Source organism: Leucopleurus acutus (genome assembly GCF_964270905.1).
Source record: "Leucopleurus acutus genome assembly, chromosome: 13".
NCBI classification, from domain to species: domain Eukaryota; kingdom Metazoa; phylum Chordata; class Mammalia; order Artiodactyla; family Delphinidae; genus Leucopleurus; species Leucopleurus acutus.
Window position 1 is genome coordinate 3,275,703 of NC_139155.1, and position 22,116 is coordinate 3,297,818.

General features: G+C 42.8%; 1 protein-coding gene across 3 annotated transcripts in view; it reads right to left on the minus strand.

The window, feature by feature from the left end:
• The window catches only part of ZNF236 (zinc finger protein 236), a 101,118-nt gene extending 90,044 nt beyond the window's left edge, over positions 1-11,074 (minus strand). Inside the window, exons 1-2 of one of the 3 annotated variants that reach the window (XM_082853354.1) lie at positions 9,944-10,206; positions 9,068-9,130 (exon numbers count right to left, since the gene is read on the minus strand). In XM_082853354.1, coding sequence (XP_082709480.1) covers positions 9,068-9,130; positions 9,944-10,007 — 127 coding nt within the window. In that variant the 5' untranslated portion in view covers positions 10,008-10,206. Of the gene's footprint in view, positions 1-9,067; positions 9,132-9,943; positions 10,207-10,982 lie in introns of those variants that run through there. The other 2 variants (XM_082853351.1, XM_082853352.1) reach the window with 2 other exon arrangements.
• Positions 11,075-22,116: the final 11,042 nt, after the last annotated feature.

Here is a 22,116-nt window from a genome sequence, read left to right on the forward strand (position 1 = left end):
TGAGATCTCACTGGTGCAAGGAAGCCTCCGGAGGCAGGACCCCAGGCAGGACCCAGACTGTCCCCATACACACGTCCCCTCACACACACATCGCCTCACACACAGACAGGCCCACCGCTCTCCTCAACTGCTCACCTTCCCACCACCAAGAACTCCATTTCACTATCAAAATTAAACAAAAACCGGTTTACAAAGATCAGAAATTGAGCACCTTTGCTTCCCTGAGAAAAACTTGAAGACCAGTTTCAAAATCAGTTTAACTCTTTACATAGAGATTCTAAACAGTATATAATAATAGTTGTGTCTCTACCACCCCAAAATGATACAGCCTATCACGGAGTTGTGCAGATTAGACAAGACGACGCTTCCTGGTGCCATGGGGACAAAAGCCCATCAACCGTCTCGGAGCACGGCCACCTCTTTAATGCTCGTCCTTGCTACTCAATACCCTACCCATCACTCCAGACCACGCTCTCCCATGGTAACTACCCACAGGCAGGCCTGGCATGTAACGGCGGGGACAAGATGAGCTGCCTTTCAAACTGCTCTTCCCAGAACGGGCCCAGCACATCAGACCAGCCAGCTTATCTGCATGGCGAAGGTCATCCACAACCCCAATTGGAAGAACCTAGGTGGATCTCTTCCACGCAAAATACCTACGATGTGACACCAAGTTCCAGCAAAACCTGCTGCATTTATAGCATTCAGGGATTTAACTCCAATTCGCATCTCTCGACTGAAACTCTCAAGCACTGTGCATTTAAGATCTCAGCTATCCATAAATCCTGATGAGGCATTTTCAATTTCTAAAGTAACTAAACCCCAAACTTTTAACCTGTTTTTATTTTGTTTTGAATAAAAATCTTTCCAAAATAGAGTTGCTCTCCCCATCCTCTGCCCTCAACAGGCACTAGCCTCACTTCCCTCTTTCCATCATTCCCTACATTCCTCCAAGAACCCAGGTCTTTAACCATCAACCACCTGCTCTCACTCTGTCACCCTCTGACACCACAGTGCTCTCTGAAGTCAACAAGCGGGCGTCTGGGAAGTCTGACAGTCACCCCCCTACTTCAAATCGGTACCACCTTGCCTAATCGCCACCATTCTTTCCCCTCATTTCTACTTTTTTAAAAATTCCTTTCTACTTTCTTTTCTCCCATTTTCTACTGCTCCTCCCACATTTGTCAGCATTCAGGTTTTAGCACAGCTGAGCTTTTTTAGGTAAAACTCTGAAGTGAAATGGGCAAAACTAAAATCTAGGCTGTGAGATATCAGGACAGGGGTTAGTCTTACGAGGGTACTGATTATAAGTACACGGAGCATCATGGGGGTTTCTAGGGTGCTGGTAACGCCCCATTTCTTAACCTAAGAAATTATATAAATAATTATATGAATTATTAATACAACCCATATAATCTGGGTGCTGATTATATGAGAAAGTTCTTGCTCTGAAAATTCACTGAACTGAACATAATTTCTATTCTTCTCTGTATGTTATATACCAATAGAAGGTTTACCCCAAAGTAAAGTGCTATAATATGCAACTTTCCTTTTCATTCCTGTTTTTTCTTCCAGATTGGGGTCAACTAACTAGGGTCTAGCCTTTCTGGTAAGCAGAGTTTCATGGAACTCAGCCCCGCTCACTGGTTTACGTATTACTGTGGCAGTTTTGGGGCTGCGACAGCAATTCAAAGTTACAGCAGAGACCTTAACACCCACAAAGTCTAAAACATTTACCATCTGGCGCTACAGAAGAAGCCTGCTACCCCCGCCCCAGAGGGTAAACCAGGGTTCCACACCGGCCAGCCAGCATTACTGCAATCCCTGCAATGCCTGTTACCCTCCAAGCTCCGTGGCACCCCAGGGACGTCCCAGAGTGATAAAGGCATAAAGGGCTGACATAGACCATGCTTTACCTTCTACAAGAAATAGGCTTAACACTTACCTAGGCATAATCTCCTTAAAACTAAGACCTCTGTCTTAGTCATGGGATAGAAAGACTGGACATTCCCCTAAATAATAATTTTCAGAAAATTAATACAATAAAGGCAGCTATCTCTGTATTTCACCATTCTGCCCGATACCTATGTACCTCACTCCACGTCTTCCTACCTCACCCGCTAAAGGCTTTCTGCCAAGCATTTTCAATAAATGCAACAATGAGCATCAGGGCCTTGGTTTGCTACACAATGATTAGCAACTACATATTTCCTAAAAATGTGCAGAGATAGTGTTTTCTAAGTGTGACAAGCGTACCACCAGCAGTCTGTGAGGTGATTTTAGGCAGCACAAGAACTCACAATTTTACTGGCTATGTATTTATTTTAAAATGTCTTAGTATAAAGTATACTTGAAATTTAGTATGAGGTACTAGCACATGGATAGACATACAGACCAATGGACTAGAACTGAGAGTCCAGAAACAAACCCATACTTCCATCGCGAACTGATTTTTCAACAAGGGGGCCAAGACCACTCACTGAAAGAACAGTCTCTTCAACGAATGGTTCTTGGACAAACGGATATCCACATGCAAAAGAAGGAAGGTGGATCAGGGACATCCACCTCACTCCATACCACACACAAAAAATAGCTCAAAATGGATCAAAGACATCAGTTTAAGAACTAAAGCTATAAAACTCTCACAAGAAGACAAAAGGAAAAAGCTTAATGACTGTGGAGGCGTGATGGTTTCTTAAATATGACACCAAAGAAAAAGTAGATAAATTGGACTTCATCAAAATTTAAAAACTTTGTGCATCAAAGGATGCTGTCAAGAAAGTAAAAAGACAAGCTACAGAATGGGATAAAATATTTGTAAGTCATACATCTGATAAGGGCCTAGTAACCAGAATATATAAAGAATTCTTACAAAAGGCACAAAAAACAAACAACCCAATTAAAAAATGAACAAAGGATTTGAATAGACATTTTTCCAAAGATATACAAATGGCCAACAAGTACATGAAAAGATGCTCAGTGTCATTAATCATTACGGAACTGACAAGCTGATTGTAAAATCTAGATGAGGGACTTCCCAGGTGGTCCAGTGGGTAAGACTCCACGCTCCCAACGCAGGGGCCCCTTGTTCGATTGCTGCTCGGGGAACTAGATCCTACATGCATGCTGCAACTAAGAGTTCACATGCCACAACTAAGAAGCCCACATGCTGCAATTAAAAGATCCTGCATGCCGCAGCTAAGACCCGGCACAGCCTAAATGAATAAATAAGTATTTTTTAAAACCTCTCAAATCATATTAAAAAAATTTTTTAAAATAAAATCTAGATGAAACTGAGAAGTACCAAAAATTATCAGGATAACCATGAAAATGAAAACCAAAGTAGAGGACTTACATTTACACTACTAGATACCAAAACTTGGACTAAAAGTAATTAAGACAATAAGAAATTGAATAGGCAGAAACCAAAAAATAATGGAAGAGAACCGAATGCAAAAACAATTCTTCACCTCCACAGTCACCTGATTTACAACAAACGTGATACTACAGTACAACAAAGGATGATCTTTCCAATAAATAGTGCAGATTAATTAGACATCCACATGTAAAAAGTCTTGACCTTTCCACCATAAACAAAAATCAATTTCAGTTGGTGCATCAATCTAAAGGTGAGAAGTAAAACAATACAGCTTCTAGATGAAAATGTCTTCCTGATTATAATTGTCAAAAATTACTTAAACAGGTCCCGAAAGTACCACGCATAAAGGAAAGGACTGATAAATTGGACAACATTAAGGTTAAAAACTTCTTTCATGAAAAGATTATCCTTGAAAGAGTGAACATGAAAGTACAAAGAACTCAAGTGCAGTATACATAAAGAACTCCTCTGGATCAATAATGAAAATACATGTTAACTCTTCACCAAAAATATACAGATGACAAGCATATGAAAAGATGCTCAAGATCATAAGTCATAAGGGAAATGCAAACTAAAACAATGAGATACCCAATAACACACACCGATTAGAAGGGCTACAAGTCCAAAATAATCAATAATACCAAACGCTGACAAGGATGCAGAACAACAGCAACTCCCATTCATTGCTTGTGAGAACACAAAATGGTGCAGCCACTGTGGAGAGGTCTGGCAATCTCTCACAAAGCTGTTTATAGTCTCACCGTCCGATCTAGCAATCATGCTCCTTGGCATTTACTCAAATGAGCTGAAATCTCATGCCCTCACAAAAACCTGCACACGTGAATGTATACACCAATTTTATTCATAATTACCAAAAAAACTGGAAGCAACCAAGATGTCCTTCAAAATGTAAACAAATATACTGTGGCACATCCACATAATGAATATTATTCAGCAATAAAAAGAAAGGAGCTATATCAAGCCATCAAGAGACATGGAGACATGTAAAATGCACACTGCTTAGTAAAACGCAGTCTGAGAAAGCTACATGCTATATGATTCCAACTATATGCCGTTCTGGAGCAGGCAAAGCTATGAAGACAGTGAATCCTAATGCAAGCTACAGACTTTGTTTATAATAATGAAGCAAAACAGGTTCATTCGCTAAAACAAGACATTAATAATGGGAGGCTGTGAGGAGAAAAATAAGGAGTACAGTATACAGGAACTCCAAACTATCGGCTGAACTCTGAGCAAGCCTAAAAACTGCTCTAAAAAGTCTACTAACTAAAGACAAACAAACATCCAACTCAGTAGAAAAATGGGAAAAGACTTAAGAGCTTCATGAAAGAGAACAAATGCTTAATAAACATAAAACCCTTATTACCACAGAACAGCAAATTAAAAATCAAAATGAGATAACACTACACATACCAGGAGGGCTAAAATATTAAAAGGACAGACAATGCCAAGCGCAAAGAGAGTGATAAGGCAAAGACTACAGAGCAAATGGAAGGTTAATCCCCTACTGGTGGGAGAGTAAACTGGTACAATCACTCACCACTGCCCACCATGACCCAGAAATGCATAAAGGTTCCTAGCAGCACTTATTTGTAATAACCCCAAACTGGAAACAACCCAAATATCTATAGTAGAAAGGATAAATTAAATGATAGTACGTTCATACAACAGAATACTATATACCTATGAAAAACGAACAGATTTCTGCTATACAATAGGGAGGATAACCTCATAAAAACAAATATTGAATGAATGAAGCCAGAAAGAAAAGGGTGCATACTATGAACTCAATTTAGTTCAAAAACAGCTAAACCTAATCTACGGTATCAAAAGAGGACAGTGGGGGTCAGCAGGTAATAGAGAGAACAAGGGGAACTTTTAAGGTACTGCTATTGTTCTGGTTACATATGAAAATTCATGAAGCTTTTCACTTAAAATCTACGCACTTTTCTACATAGATGTTCTATTCAATTAAATTAGTCACCTAAATACAATAATAAAGGAGTTTCAAAAAACACATTTCTGGCTTCTCCTGAAAAAAAATCATTAGCTGTGGCAATAATTAAATGGAGCAAAGTAGGAGCCGGCCCCTGTGGAAAAAATAGGAACTCCAATTCTCCGAAACCCCAGAGCCAGCTATCAACTGCTATCACCTACTACCTTTAACTGCCTCGCTAGTTTGCATTAGTGTCTGACCTACAGACAACTGAGGTTTTGAATTCAGTTAAAGAATTGAGGTATTAAGAGAGCACAGTCTGTTCCTGCAGTTTATTAGATTACATACATTTTTCATTTTAACCCAGAAAAGCAACAGGTTTCACGTTTGCTGAGAGAAATGCTAGAGGAAGGCACCTCGGAGCCCCAGCTCCCTCCCTCCCTCCTTCCCAGCAGAGTGGCCTCAGCCTGGACCACACAGTGGAATCTCCTGTGAGCTTTAAAAGCCCTGATGCCCAGGTCCCACCATAGGCTCAGATGTCACCGGATGAGGCCCGGTCATCGAGAGCTTTAAAAGCTCCCCACATGACTCCATAATGCGCTCCAAGGGTGAACACCCACCGGAGGTCTTGCTGCGATATTTCACTTGAGAGAATTCTAAAGCAAAAACGAAGTTTGAAAAATATTGCTAATTCCTTGAGCACTGTCTTTGCGTATGGAGACAATGTAAAAACGCTGATATACATTAAGCATTTTAGAACTGCTGAATTGACTCTATCTAATGAAGAATTAGGTTTACTATGGTTTTCCCAGGCTAGGTTTGTGTCAAAGACCAAGATCTTGAACCCATGTTAACTCACTACTTGATTCCAGGATCATAAAATCTTTAGATTTTGTGTCTTATCTAATCACACTTTCTTCAAAATACTAAACACTCCAAGTTCCTGTCTACCTAAAACCTTCGATTATGGAGAGTTCAGGTTGCTCCTTTCTGAAGAAATCTTTTCATCCTTCAATATCTGATATTGATAGAAAGTAATTATTTTAAGCAGACTCTATCTCCCCTTAACTGTTACCCACCAATGACACCTAGTTTTGCCAGGGAAGCAGAGTCCCCTTAAAGCCTCAGAGCACTTCCCCTACTGCCCTGTAAGAAGTTCAAGCTCTACTTCTGTTAGCTATGCCAGCAGTCTCCGCCCCTTGAAGGAAGAGTACAGAGTTACTGAATTCATCGGAGAAAATCTAAAATGGCCTGAATTGGTAATCTGAGCAAGAACGGAATTGTTTATTCCTTTGGCTCAAGGTCTGCCTGCCTCAGCTCTCTGGAAATGAAGTATTAACAAATATCCCTTCAACAGAAAACAGAAACTTAGCAGGAGACCAACTGAAGGTTCAAGCTAGGCAGAGAAGGTTTGCACCATTCTACTGGAAAAACGGAAGCCATACAAGATCCCAAAATGTAGTTTCCATCCAGATCACATTACGGCTTATTAAGAGTAAACTAAAATAACAATGATAAAAAAAACCCTATCTCACTCATCTTTATATTCCCAGGACAGTGCCAGGCACAAAGGCGAGTGCTCAACAAACACTCCCCCATCAATTTATGTAACAGATGAGGCTGACTTCCTTACTTATGTCCTAAAGCTAATTATTACTTTAAGACACGTTTTTATGCTACTGACAAGGGATTAATCTCCAAAATATACAAACAGCTCATACAGCTTAATATCAAAAAAACATACAACGCAATCAAAAAATGGTCAGAAGACCTAAATAGACATTTCTCCAAAGAAGATATAGAGATAGCCAACAGGCACGTGAAAAGATGCTCAATATCGCTAATGATCAGAGAAACGCAAATCGAAACTACAATGAGGTATCACCGCACACCAGTCAGAACGGCCATCATCAAAAAGTCTACAAATAACAAATGGTGGAGAGGGTGTGGAGAAAAGGGAACCCTCCTACACTGTTGGTGGGAATGTAAATTGATACAGCCACTATGGGAAACAGTATGGACGTTCCTTAGAAAATTAAAAACAGAGTTGCTATATGATCCTGCAATCCCACTTCCACGCATGTATCCGGAGAAACTCTAATTCGAAAAGATACATTCACCCCAATGTTCAGAGCAGTTCTAGTCACAATAGCCAGGACACATGGAAGCAACCTAAATGTCCATCAACAGAGGAATGGATAAAGATGTGGTACATATGTACAACGGAATATTACTCAGGCACAAAAAAAAAGAATGAAAGAATGCCATCTGCAGCAACGTGGATGGACCAAGAGATTATCATACTAAGTGAAGTAAGTTAGAGAAAGACAAATATCACATGATATCATTTATATGTAGAATCTAAAAAAAAAAAAAGATACAAATGAACTCATTTACAAAACAGAAATAGACTCACATACATAGAAAACAAACTTACGGGTTACCAAAGGGGATTGGGGGTGAGGGGGAGGGAGAAACTAGAAGTTTGAGATTAACATATTCACACTACTATATATAAAACAGATAAACAACAAGGACCTACTGTATAGCAGTAGGGAATAGGGAACTCCACTCGATACCTTGATACCTTATAATAACCTATAATGGAAAAGAATCTGGAAAAGAATATATGTATATGTATAACGATCACTTTGCTAAGTTGCATTTAAAAAAAAAAGGAAATGTTTTTGAGCAGACCTCCTCCTCCTCATTTCTGGAGGTTTCAGTTTTGACATCATTTTCCTTGGGAAGCCTAGACCACCAGTGACTGTTATCTGCTGCCATAAACAGTGTTCCTGCCGTCAGAGGACACACACCGTCCTGAGACCCAAGGCAGAGACCTCGTCTCTCTTCTTAAACTCTGCACCCTCAGCCCCTAGCACAGTGCCCACCTACGACAAGAAGTGCTTCAAAATGCTTGCTGAATACATGAATTAACCCACATGTAGGGCTTTATAGTTATGAGGGCAGAGCAATGCAATGGACCTTTTGGACTCAAAGGCAGATTCAAATCCAACTCTGACACTTACTAGCTGAGCAGACCTTCCATATCACTTCCTCTCTGAGCCTCATTTCCCCTATAAAAATATAGGGGAAATATAGGTGTTGTGTAAAAATCCCCACCTCCTACCTTCCATGTTTTTCTTAGAATAAAATTCATAATGAGTGACACAGAAAAACAAGCAAAATAATTTCAGATTATGAGAAACATTAAAATCGTAATTAAAATCGTAAACTGTTAGAGCAACAGTCCCCAAACCTTTTGGCTTCAGAACCCTTTGATATTCTTAAACATCACGGAGGACCCCAAAGACCTTAACTTTCTACAGGTTATACCTGTTGACAGCTGCCCTACTAGAAATTAAAACCGAGCAACTTTCCAAACGCTTATTCACTGAAAAGTAAATCTAGTCCATGTTAACATAAATGCACATTTTTGTGTAAAACATACTCCCCAAAAACACAGTAAGAGGAGTTTTCACTTTTGTACATCTTTTCAAGGTCTCCTTTAACAGAAGACAGGTGGATGCTCGTATCTGCTTCTGCTTTCTCTCTGTTGCAATACGTTGTTTTGAGTGAAATACATGAATGTAGCGCTGCCTCACAGGGTTGGGTGTCGCCACCACGGCTCCTGCTGAAGAGTCAGCAGTTTCACCCTTAATGGCTTGTGTATGATTAGTGCAATTGTTGAAAAAGCCCAACGGACTTAGTATCACTACAAGAATATTTACCTTGCAGATGCCTGAAACTGTCTCCAGAACTCCCAGGGGTCCATGAACCAACTCTGAGAACCACTGTGGTAGAGAATGACTGGTCTAAGGCAGGGAAAGCAACTTTCAGAAAGGTCTGAGAAAGGAGGCCTCTCTCGGGAAGCTGAAGCCCAGAATAAGCAAGGGGTGGCTTCTCAGAATAGGGAGCAGCAAAGGCCCTGAGGCAGAAACAAACGTGGCCTCGTCCAGGAACAAAGGACTGAGGGCAAGGAAGGAGAAAGGAGAGTCAGACGCAGGCCAGATCAGGCAGGGTCCTGCAAGGAGTGGGACTGTAAGTTAAAGGGGTGAAGGATCCTCCGCATAGTTCTAATCAGGGTGTGGCCACCTTATTTACATTTGAAAGAGATGCCTCAGGCTGACAGGTGATGGAGACCGGCAGAGACCAGTCAGAAGGCTCCCACAGAGGCCCGCCTCGCAGTCACACTGGAGAGGGAGGGAGTAGGGCCGACTGAAAACACGCCTCTGAGGGCGAAGCTACAAAATTATGAAACGCCTTGGGGAGTAAGGGAAAGAATTATTTTTCAGTTTGGGGCCTGAAAAAGCAGGTGAACGGTGATGCCATTTGGTCAGACGGGAAAGACTGGGGGAAGAAGAGGTCGCAGCCGTATTCCAATGTAAAGTTCACATTCTTTCTCTACCCTAAGCCTTTTCCAAGTGACTAAGAACTGCGGGACACTGCACTTTATTTTTTTGCATAAATCATATTAACGAGAAAAAAATTAACACTGACCAAAATAAGGCCCGATCAGGGTGCGAGGCCTTTAAGACCTCCTTCCAGACACCATCAGCCACTGACGAGAACTCTAGCAGCCACTAGCCAACTACAAACGTGCACACCTGGACTGTTCTCCAGCGACACCTCTCCCGCGGAAACTCGCGGGCGCTGCAGCCCGGTTCCCATGCCCGTGAACTTCAGCAACTGCAGTAAGAGCACTGACAACGCTGCTAAGCTTACACCTAGCCTCTCCTCCTCTCTTCCCAAACACCGCAGCGGCAAAATGGAACGGACGCAACGGCCTTCCTTTCCAGCCACGACCTCTTTCTCTTCCGAAATCCGGAGCGCCCGCCCGCCTGGGTCCCGAGCCTCAGGGGAGGGTGACGCTGGGCCACCGAGCCCGGGGCCGGAAGACGGTGCACCTGGACACGAGCCCCGCACGGTCTCGGCCCCCGTGTCACCGCGGGGGGACCCGCTCCCGAGCGAGCCCCCCGCGGGCGTTCCCCCGGGGCTGCGGCAGCTCGCGGTCGGGCCGGGCCCTCCACCCCCGGGGATGCACACCGGGCCGGCGCCTTCTCGTCAGAAAGACCTCCCACGACCTGCGGCAGCCGGGCCGGGAGGGCGGCGGGCGGGGGAGCGGGAGGAAGGTGGCGGGCGGGGGAGCGGGAGGAAGGTGGCGGGCGGGGGAGCGGGAGGAAGGTGGCGGGCGGGGGAGCGGGAGGAAGGTGGCGGGCGGGGGAGCGGGAGGAAGACGCCGAGGACGGGGGAGGAGGACGGGGTGTGGAGGGGGGAGGAGGAACGGGGGGGGAGGAGAAGAGAGAGTAGAGGAGAGAGAGGAGGAGGGCGGCGGCGCGCGCCTCGCCCCCGGCCCCGCCGCCCGCCCGCGCGGCCCAGGAAAGTAGGCCCAGCCCGGCGGAGGGGCCGGCCGCGCCGCGCCGGTATCATTCCGCCCGCACCCTGCGACCCAGCAGTCGGGCGGCGGCGGCGGTGGTGACGGTGGCGGCGGCGGAGCACCCACCCCGGCCCGGACCCGGCCCCCGGTCCCCAACCCCAGCCCGCTCCGCCGCCCCCGGTCCGGCCCGCTCCCGGCGCCCTCCGCACCGCATCGGGGGACTATATTCGCGCGGAGCGGCACAGCGCGGCCGGGCCGGGGCCGCTTACCGGTGTCGCCGCGCGCCTTGCTCTCCTTGGGCTTCGGGGGGCGGCCCCGCGGCATCGTCGGCGGCGGCGGCCCACCCCTCGGCCGCACACACACTCACACACATACACTCGGCGGAGCGCGCACGCGCGGGGACCGGACGCGGGGGCGCGGCGCGCACCCGGCCGAGCGGCGGAGGCGGGCGGAGCGGCTCGAGCGGACGCCGAGTCCCGGCCGAGCGCCCGCGGGCCTCACGGGGGGAAGGCGCCCAAGCGAGCGAACGGGAGAGCTCGAACCCCGCCAACTTCGGCGGGTTCCATGGCCCGGCGGGCCGTGTTCGGGGCGTTGAGGGCGGGCGCGCGGTGGGGGCTGGGAGCGGCGCCGTGCGCATGCGCGGTCGGCCGTTCGGGCCTGGGCGGACGGAGGGCGAGCGGCCGCGGTCACCTAGCGGCGGCGCCTCCCGAGGTGTTGGGCAGCTGAAGTCAACGCAGCCGGTAAGGCCGTCGGGAAAGTAAGTAGGAAAGGTGTCCTTGTAACGGGCCGAGGTGGTGAGAAGGAGCTTTCCAGGTGGAGTCAGGTAAAAGAAACAACCCAGCCACGGGTCCTTCCTGTGCCGCGTGCGTAGTCTGCGTCCTGTGTGTGTATATGCTCGTGTAATTCCAGGAAAACTGGGCGCTCCATCTCCCTGGGTTGCTTCCGGAAGGCCTTTGAGAGCATCCCTGTGAAAACCACAGGGGCAAAAAGGCTGGGAGCCTAAATTTACCCAAAACGTCTACCTTGGACTGAGGAGGACCCACCCAGAAGTCACTTATGTTCCTATCGTCTGACGTAATGCATTAAAATTTACAATTTCAAATGTGTCCATCTGTCATTTTTGTTGTTGTTGCCCATACTGACTTAACCCAAAACCCGAACAGGAACATGACGGCAGAGTGTTAGTTGAGGTCAAGCAAAGCCAAAAGAAAGTAGTCTAACACCGTCTTAGTATCCTCAGAAAAATTAATGCAAAGCCATAAATAATGACCACCACCTGCACGCAGGGTATTATGAGGGAATACAAAGGTTAACAAGACAATCTGTCCCCCCGAAAAACTTGGAACCATGGGGCAAGAAACACAAAACTAGTCAAAAATCCACAGAGAACCTTGAGAAGGACAAGGTTAATTATAGTTAGAAAAGTAAATACAAAAGACCCCTCTCTTAACTGAAACTTAGTTAAGTGGTTGGGTGCTAACAGATGGTAAAGGGTTTTCTACCTGGAGGCAACAGGTGAAGAAGGAGGTAAAGAAGGAAAAACTAAAATGAGCCTTATCTGTTAGGGGTTTTATATACATCCAATTCCTGAAAAAACTAAGCATGCTCAGGTTATTCAACCTCCCGACATCAGGCAGCCAGTGGATGGCAGATGGGATTTAGCAATGAACATTTCCTGTTCTTTAACTTTTTAGCATGTTTTAGTGCCTTACGTAAAATACTTCTAATCCGTACAACATTCCTTCAAGGTACTCTTTTAGGAATGAGATTCAGAGGTTAAGGAATTTGCTTAAGGCTACATAGCAAATCCAAGACGCAAACCAAATCTGCTTACCTGTTAACCCCATGCTCCTAGTTGCATCAAAGCAGAAGTCAACGTTAGGTTTAGACAGAATATGACAGGGGCTTCCCTGGTGGCGCAGTGATTGAGAGTCCGCCTGCCGATGCAGGGGACACGGGTTCGTGCCCCGGTCCGGGAAGATCCCACATGCCACGGAGCAGCTGGGCCCGTGAGCCATGGCCGCTGAGCCTGCGTGTCCGGAGCCTGTGCTCCACAACGGGAGAGGCCACAGAGGTGAGAGGCCCGCGTAACGCAAAAAAAAAATATATATATATATGACAGTACTACCATATGCATGTTAGGGCTGGAGTACCTTGTAAGGCTGAGAAAATAGATTGGAGACAGATAATAATCCTTGGTCATTTATAAATCAGTTTGGATGATGGTGATGTGTTTGTGAATGTATACCCTATTTTGTTCTGAAAAGAATTTGAAGCAATTTATATCAGGGGAAAAACATGAGGAAGTCAGGACAACGGAAACAATAGAAAAAGTGAGTCAGCACCCAAACTAATGAAATGCTTATAAAAAGCAAATAGGAAATCAAACTCCAGGTTTCTTAGCCCAAGCAGAAAAGTAGACATGATTAGTTACAAGATCCTCACTTAATCCATGAAAGAGAGCTGCACCTCTATCACTGTACCCGCTATGTAGTTCCGTAGGTTTCTTTCTTCATCATACACGTATACCTACACATATCTGCAGAGACGTTTTGACTTCTTCCCTTCTGGTTTGGATGACTTTTATTTCTTTTTCTCTTTTTTTCTGGCGAGGACTTTCCAGTGCAATGCTGAATAGAAGTGAGCGTGGGCACCCTTGTCTTGTACCTTGTACCTAGTCATAGTGGGAAAGCTTTGAACGTTTCACCACGAGTAAGATGTTAGCTGTGGTTCTGTCATATATGGCCTTTATTATGTTGAGGTATGTTCTTTCTCTACACAATTTGTTGCGAGTTTCTATCACGAAAGGGTGTTGAATCTTGTGAAGTGCATTTTGTGCATCTGCTGAAATGAGCATATGATTTCTGTCTATTAATGTGGTATATCCCATGTGCTGTTCTTCGTTGCTTCCCAGGAATGATTCTCCTTGCTCGTGGTGTGTGAGCCTCTTACTGTGCTGCTGAAATCACTTTGTGGATATTTTATTGAAAATGTTTGCATCCATGTTTATGAGAGGTATTGGCCTATAGTTTTCTTTTTTTGCTGTGTCTTTATCTGGCTTCAGTATCAGGATAATTCTGATAAAAATGAGTTTGGGAGTGTTCTCTCTTCAATTTTTGAAAGGGTTTGAGAAGGATTGGTGTTAATTCTGCTTTAAATGTTTGGTAGAATTTACTGGTGAAACCACCTAGTCTTGGGCTTTTCTTTGGTGGGAGCTTCTTGATTACTGTTTCAATCTCCTTACTCATTATCGGTTTATCCAAATTTTCTGTTTCTTCATGATTCAGCCTTGGTAGGTTGTATATAGGTTGGTTTTCTATACTCTCCCTCCTGGGTGTGTCAGAGGGTTCCATGGAGGACTGCTCTTTTCCTCCTTTTCATTTCGAAGTTGATAACTATATCAGACATTTAAAAAGGGGGCATAAAACATATCCTCCCCAGAATCACCACACAGGGCACAGCTAGAAAACAGGACCAACACCGTGGAATCTCCATATGTGACCATGACTGAGAATGTCCTCCCCCTAGAGATACCTGCTCTCCTGATACTATAATAATCATTCCCTTGCCTTTACGGTTGTACAGTCTATTTAGATGTCTTTAAATAAACGAAGTATTCGTCAGTTGGCCCAGCTTTGAAACTTTTTCTTAAAGTTCTTCCAAATTCTGCTTCTTGCTTTTTTGCTCAATATTGTGTTTGTGAGATTCAATGATGCGGATGCACATAGCTGCAGTTCATTTATTTTCACTGTTGTATTTCACTGTAAGACTATGCCATAGAGCATTCATTCAGTCCATGATGGACTTTGGGGTTACGTCAAGTTCTGTTCTGTTTTGTTTTTAATTTTTACTGGAGTAGAGTTTACAATGTTGTGTTAGTTTCAGGTATACAGCAAAGTGAATCAGTTATACATATATCCACTCTTTTTTAGATTCTTTTCCCATATAGGCCATTACAGAGTATTGAGTAGAGTTCCCTGTGCTATACAGCAGGTTCTTATTAGTTATCTATTTTATATATAGTAGTGTGTATATGTCAGTCCCAATCTCCCAATTTATCCCTCCCCCCCATCCCCTGGTAACCATAAGTTTGTTATCTACATCTGTGACTCTACTTCTGCTTTGTAAATAAGTTCATTTGTGCCCTTTTTTTAGATTCCACATGTAACTGATATATTTGTCTTTCTCTGTCTGACTTACTTCACTCAGTATGGCAATCTCTAGGTCCATCCGTGTTGCTGCAAATGGCATTATTTTGCTCTTTTTTATGGCTGAGTAATATTCCATTGTATATATATATACCACATCTTCTTTATCCATTCCTCAGTTGATGGACATTTAGGTTGCTTCCATGTCCTGGCTATTGTAAATAGTGCTGCAGTGAACATTGGGGTGCATGTGTCTTTTTGAATTATGGTTTTCTCCAGGTATCTGCCCAGGAGTGGCATTGCTGGGTCATATGGTTTTGTTTGTAAATGAACATATGCTGCTATGAGTAGTCTTGTACTTGCCTTCTGGTGTTGATTTTTTAAATACAGTATGAAAAATATTTGTGCCTATTATTTTATTTTTTGCTTTCAATTTGTTCCATCATCTAAGTTTACTTTTCTCTACTTTCTTGCCTTCTTTTGGATTGACATTTTTTTCTCGTTCAACTTTTTCTCCTTTCTAATTTGAAAGTTATATGCTGTATTCTGTAAGGGAACCCTAGAAACTTCAAGATAATACTTATAAAAGTTGAATGTTAATAAATATATTTACCCTTCTCCTAATTTATATACCACTTAGTTCTGTGTTTTAATTCTACTTTTAAGCTTCAAAAGATATTATTATATTATTTTATTTAGTCTGATTTGTCTAAATATACCTCCATGTTCCAATTTTTTTGTCCTCCACATTCCTTGTATCTCTGACCTTCATCTGCTCTCTCTTTCCCTCTGTCTCATACACGTACTGTACAACTTCACTTAGTAAGCATGGCTAGTGCCAAACACTCTCATTTTTTGTTCACCTGAAAATTATTTTGCCCTCATTCTTTTTTTTTTGCGGTACGCGGGCCTCTCACTGCTGTGGCCTCTCCCATTGCGGAGCACAGGCTCCGGACGCGCAGGCTCAGCGGCCATGGCTCACGGGCCCAGCCGCTCCGCGGCATGTGGGATCCTCGCGGACCAGGGCACGAACCCGCGTCCCCTGCATCGGCAGGCGGACTCTCAACCACTGCGCCACCAGGGAAGCCCTGCCCTCATTCTTAACAGTACTTTTTATGGTTAAATAATTCTAGGTTGACAATCATTTTCTTTCAGTCCACTGACAGTGTTCCACTTTTTAGCTTGGCTTCTGTCATGGGTGATGAAGAGTCCCATCAGTCTTTGTTCTTTGGAGGTTATCATCGTCACTGGAAGTTGTTAAGGCCCCTCGCAGCTGTTCGTGTCATGCAGATTCATCGTGGTATGCCTAAGTATGGGTTCTTTTTATTTACACTTTCAAGAATTCATTTTAAACTATAAGTGAAATTTCTCTTTCTCCTGGAATCCCAACCAGATTCATGACAGGCCTTCTCATTTTATTTGCCATGTTTCTTAACTTTTCTTTCATATTTTCTGCCTCTCTTTCTCTCTGTAGTGCATTATGGATACTTTTTTACTATTTATTTTGCAGTTCACTGATTTTATCTTCTGCCATGTCTTCAGTTAAACCCTATTCATTGAGTTTGATAATTCAGTTATCTTCTGTTGTATCTCTTGTAATTTGGTTCTTTTTCAAATCCATTTGGTAAATTTTTCCAGCTTTTTAATGAGAAAATTATCAAACCAACCTTTCAAAAAGCTGAAAGAATGAATAGTCAAATGAACACCTGTATACTGACACCTAGATTCAAGCATCTTACTATTTCTGCCATATTTGCTTTATCTATTTATTTTTTTCTTTCTTTTTTTCCAAACTAGTTAAAATAAGTTGTAGACATCCCATTTTACCCCTAAATAGTTCAGCATGTATCTCCTAAGAACACTGGAATTTTCTTACATATCCACAATACCATTATTATACCTACAGAAATTACCAATAATCTCCTAAAATGGTTAATACCTAGTCCATATTCAGATGCTCCCAATTGGCCCTGAAGTTTGTTTTCCCAGTCAGGATCCAATAAGGATTAATGTCTTTAAGTTTTTATTGTGCCTTATTTTATTTTTCACAGCTTTATTGAGATGTAATTTACAGAGAATAAACTGCACATACTAAAGAGTAAAGTTTAGTGAGTTGGACACATACAGCTGTGAAACCATCAGCATAGTCAAGCTGTGAATTATCCTATCACCCCTGAGACTTCCTTACTCCCCTTTGTATTCCTTCCTTCCCCCTACTTCCTACGTATTTCCCTGGCACCCACTGATCTTCTTTTTGTCACTATAGATTAATTGCATTTTCTAAAATTTTGTATAAATGGAATTCATACAATATTCTTTTTGTCTAACTTCTTTCACTCAGAATAATTGTTTTGAAATTTATCCATGTTGCATGAATCAATAATTGATTACTTTTTATTGCTAAATATTATTTCCTTTTGTTTTGAGATATGATTGACATAAAACATTGTATTAGTTTCAGGTGTGCGACGTAATGATTTGATAATTGTAAATATTGTGAAATGATCACAATAAGTCTAGTTAACATCCATCACCACACACAGTTACAGTTTTTTCCTCATGCTGAGAACTTTTAAGATCTATTAGCAACCTTCAGATATACAATACAGTATTACTAACTATAGTTACCATTAGTAACTATGGTTACATTATATTCCTAGGACTTACTTATTTTATAAAAATACGGAACGCTTCACAAAATTGCAGTCGTCCCCGTGTAGGGACTGTGCCTATCTTCTCTGTATTGTCCCATTTTTCGCGCTGTTGAAATAGCACAGAATAGCGTTTTGGTGTGTAGAGGGACCACGGCTTCTCTAACCACCCACCTTAGATGGCGGCTTAGATTGTTTGCACGTTTTGACTGTTACAAACAGGATCCGGACTAGGGTGAGAGAAGCAGGGCACCTTGTGTGCAAACTTAAGGAGGTGCTCGCTGTCAGGTTTGCGCAGATGTCCCGCTTGCCTTGCCCTCATGCCAGCCCTGATTGCAGATAAAACTGCTGTGAACATTTGTGTCAGGTCTCGGCATGGACATAGACTTTTCATTTCTCTGGGGTAGATACCTAGGAGTGGCATGGCAGGGTGATACGGTCGTCGTATCTTTTTCTAGAAGCTACTAAACTGTTTTCCAAAGTGGTTGTACTGTCTTACATTTCTACCCACAATGCATGACCTTCCAGTTGGTTTACTTCCTCACCAGCACTTGGAATGGTCAGCCTTTTGAATTTTACTCTTTCTAGTGGGTTTGTAATGGTATCTCACTGTGGTTTTAATTTGCCTTTCTTTAATAACTAATTATGTTGAGCATCTTTCCCTCTGCTTCTTTGCTGTCCGTGTATTGTCCTTGATGTATTTGTTCAAATCTTTTGCCCATTTTTAATTGGATTGTCATCTTATTATTAAATTGTAGAGTTTTTTTAATATTCCAAATATAATTTATTTGTCAGATATATGTTTTGCAATATTTTCTCCTAGTATGTGGCTTGCCTTTTTATTTCCATAAAGTGTTTTTTGAATAGCATAAGTTTTTATTTTTTTGAAGTCTAAACTACCAGTTGTTCCATGACTTTTATCATTTTTAAGAAACGTTGCCAAAGTCACTAAGATTTTCTATGTTTTCTTCTGGAAGTTTTAGCTCTTACTTTTAGGTCTTTCTCCATCTTGAGTTAATTTTTGTATATGGTATGAGGTAAGGGTTGAGTTTTATTTTTTTTCAGTATACTATCCAGTTGTTCCAGCACTTTTTATTTAAAAGATTATCATTTCTCCATTGAAATGCCATGCCAACACTGTTTAAAATTAAATGATCATATAGGTATTGGTCTCTTTTAAACTCTGTTCTGTTCTATTACTTTTTTGCTTATTTTTTCTCCAGTGCTACACTGTCTTTAATACTGTACCTTTATAGTAAGTCTTGAAACCAAGTAGTGTTATGTTCTCTAAATTTGTTCTTTTGCAAAGTTGTTTTGCCTATTCTAAGTCATTTTGACATTTCCTGAATTTTAAAATCAGCTTGTCAATTTCTTTAAAAAAAAATCTGAGTTTTTGAGTAGAATTACTTTGAATCCTTAGATTGATTTGGAGTAAATTCGCACCTTAACAATATTAAGTCCTCCAATCTATGACCACAGTATCTTTATTCAAGTCTTCTTTAATTTCTCTTTGCTACAATTTGTAGTTTTCAGTGATCAAGTCTTGCCCATCTTTTGTCAAATGTATTCCTCCCATTTCGTATTTTTGAGGTTTTATTGAATATGTTGTTTATCTAGCTTCAACTTGATTGTTCAATTGATTTTTCAATATTGTCTCTTTATCCAGAAACCTTGTTAAACTCATTTATAAGTCAGTCTAGCTTTTTCTGTAGATTCCCAAGGGTTTTTAAAATAAATGATTATGATTTCTACAAATTAAGTATTTTACTTATTTTCCAATATGGAGCCTTGTTTTCTTTTTCTTGCTTTGTTGCACTGGCTAGAGCCTCTAATAATAGTTCTAGTACTAATGGATAGACACGATAGCAGCAAATCTTTTTTTCCTCTTTCATATTAGAAATAATTCAGTCTTTCCCCTTTAATTATATCTTTGCTATAGGTTTTTTATAGTCGAGGACATTCCCTTCTTTCCCTAGATGGTGAGGGTTTCTATCACGAATGAATGTTTGATTTGCTAAAGTCTTGTTACGAACTTTCACATCTCTGCTCATGAGCGTTATTAGTCTGTAGTTTTCCTTGTAATGTGTTCTTCTGGTCTTACTGTCGGAGTGCTGCTGGTCTCGTAGGTTGGGCCGCGGGGTGTCCCTTCCTCTCGAGACTTACGGAAGAGCTGAGCACTAGCACGGTTTTCAAGCCACAGAAATAATGGTTAGCTTGCCTGATTTGTTGCTGCTTGTCTCTCATCTGTCAAGAATTAAACCCCAGCAGCCAGTTTTCAAGTTAAAATGAAGATGCAAGCAAAACCATGGGCATTAATTTGCCACCAGGCACATTCACACGTTTGATCTCTTTCCGTTGTCCCAGGAACAGAAGTGTAGACTCCCACTTTACAAAACCCTCTCGAAAGAGGTTAAATAACTTGCCTAAGGTCACACATCAGGCCTTGGAGTTCAGGTTGGAAAGCAGGTCTCTCGGTACCCAGAGCCCTGTGCTCGTTCCCATACCCGATGAGCAAATGAAGGCACATACCTCGCCGTTCAGGAGCCGAGACCTGGGAGTGGGGATCTGAGTTCACTCCAGAGTTGCTTGAATTCACAGATTCCACACTGAACTGGACTCTGAAATCTGCCTGAAGCTGCAACTGCCTGGAGTACGTTCAGAAGTAAACCGACTCAGTTTGGCACCTAAGAAAATTGAAATAACATGATAATAGAAATAATAACTTATGATAACTAAATAAAATGGTTACTAGGTATATAGTTTGGCACCTAAGAAAATTGAAATAACATGATAATAGAAATAATAACTTACGATAAGTAGATAAATAAAATGGTATAAGCTAGAACTGTAGAAACACCAATCAGCCTGTCTCGTGACTTTCTCAGGAAGCACTCAGTAGCCCAAGAAAACAGGCGCAGGCCCACACGGACGGGGTGGCGCGGGCACAAAGCAAGAGAGCGACCGGGGGCGGGGCTGGGGGCAAACTCGGGAGCCACCAAGAGCACGGTTTCAAACAGCACAGTCAGCTGGCGTGCAGCGAGGGATGACACCACTCAAACACCACTCAAGTAAGGAAGCAACGGTGTGTGCAGGGGAGAGTGCCTTGGATAATAAGGAAAGTGGACGTGGGTCCTGATCAGCACTGATGGGTGGAACCGCGGGAAAAATCAAGTTTGCCATCAGTGAGGAGACTCTAAGACACCAGAAGAAAGAACAATTGCTTTAAAACCTCCAACACATTTTCTCCCGTAGATTCCTCAGAGTTGCTGACAGAAAACAGAGGTGTCAGGCTGTGTGAGCCCAGGAAAATCGCCTTACCTTTCCAGGTCTCGGGCCGTAAAATGAGAAAGCTGAACGAGTGTCTCTCTGAGGTCCCGAGCGATTTTAACTCTGTGACTGCTCTGTGCTTCAACCAAAAACCATCAAACACTATTTTTTTTTTTCCCCAGGGAGAGTCTGTTGGATAACAGTTTAAAGTCAGTGGCCCTTGAGCAGGACACTTCCAGGGATCAGGGGTCGGGGTGTCCTGCTTGCCCACCGATCACAGGTGTGAGCGTTACTCTGGGCTGTAAGAAAAACGAAAATGTACTCATGATTCACTAGCAAACTCAGAGCCCAGCTTCACCATATGGCTCAGTGGCAGTGCCTCCCTGGGAGGCCGGGCCCACAGAACCAGCCACGTTTAAAGGGAGGGCACATCCCACCCCATTTGCCCCAGTGCCTGTGAATGTACGTATCTTTATGCATCTGTTTTCTCTTTGTATATTGTGATATGTATCTCGTTCATTCTCACTGCTGTAAACAGTTCTGTTATATTAACTATATTAAATTTTCTTATCCTGTTGGTGAAATTTAGGCTATTTCTCTTTTCCTTATTATTACAAATAAAATTGCTCTGAACATTCTTATACATGTGGACATAAGTATGCTGGGTTGTAGGAGTGGAGTTACTGAGATTTAAAATGATTTTCCAGTGTGATAGTAATAATCGACATTCTTACCAGCAGTGTCTGAAAACACCCCCATCACCGTCTGGTATGACCAGACTTCTTAATTTTTGTCAACCTGTGGGGTCTTATTTGAGTTTTCCTAATATTTAGTGAGGTTGAACTTTTCTTCCCTTGTTTTTCCTCTTCACTGATTTGCCTGTTTTAATTTTTGCCTATTTTAAGCATTAGGTTTATGTTTTTTACTATAAGATCTATAGTAGTTCTTTATATATTCTGAATACTAATATTTTATCAGATAAATGTGTTATAAACGTCTTTCTATTCTGTGGTCCATTTTGGTTTGTCATTTGAGAAATGCAAGTTTTAATTCTAACATAATTTCGTGGACCAGCGTTTTTCCCTATCGCAAGAAGAATCCAAGTTGTTCATCGTGATCCTTTCTAATTCCCCCGGAGACCCCTCCCCAGCCCCGAGCGTCGTGTGTCCCCCGCGCTGCGGTGACCTGACCCAGGCGTCCCCGCTCTGGGCCCGCTGGTTGCCCTCCCTCTGTCGCATCCAGCGCGTCGTCCCCACCCCGCCCCCAGCCACACAGTCACACAATCACTTTGATGCTGCCCGGTCTCTTAGCGCAGGGTGGGTCTCCCCCGCTAGGTT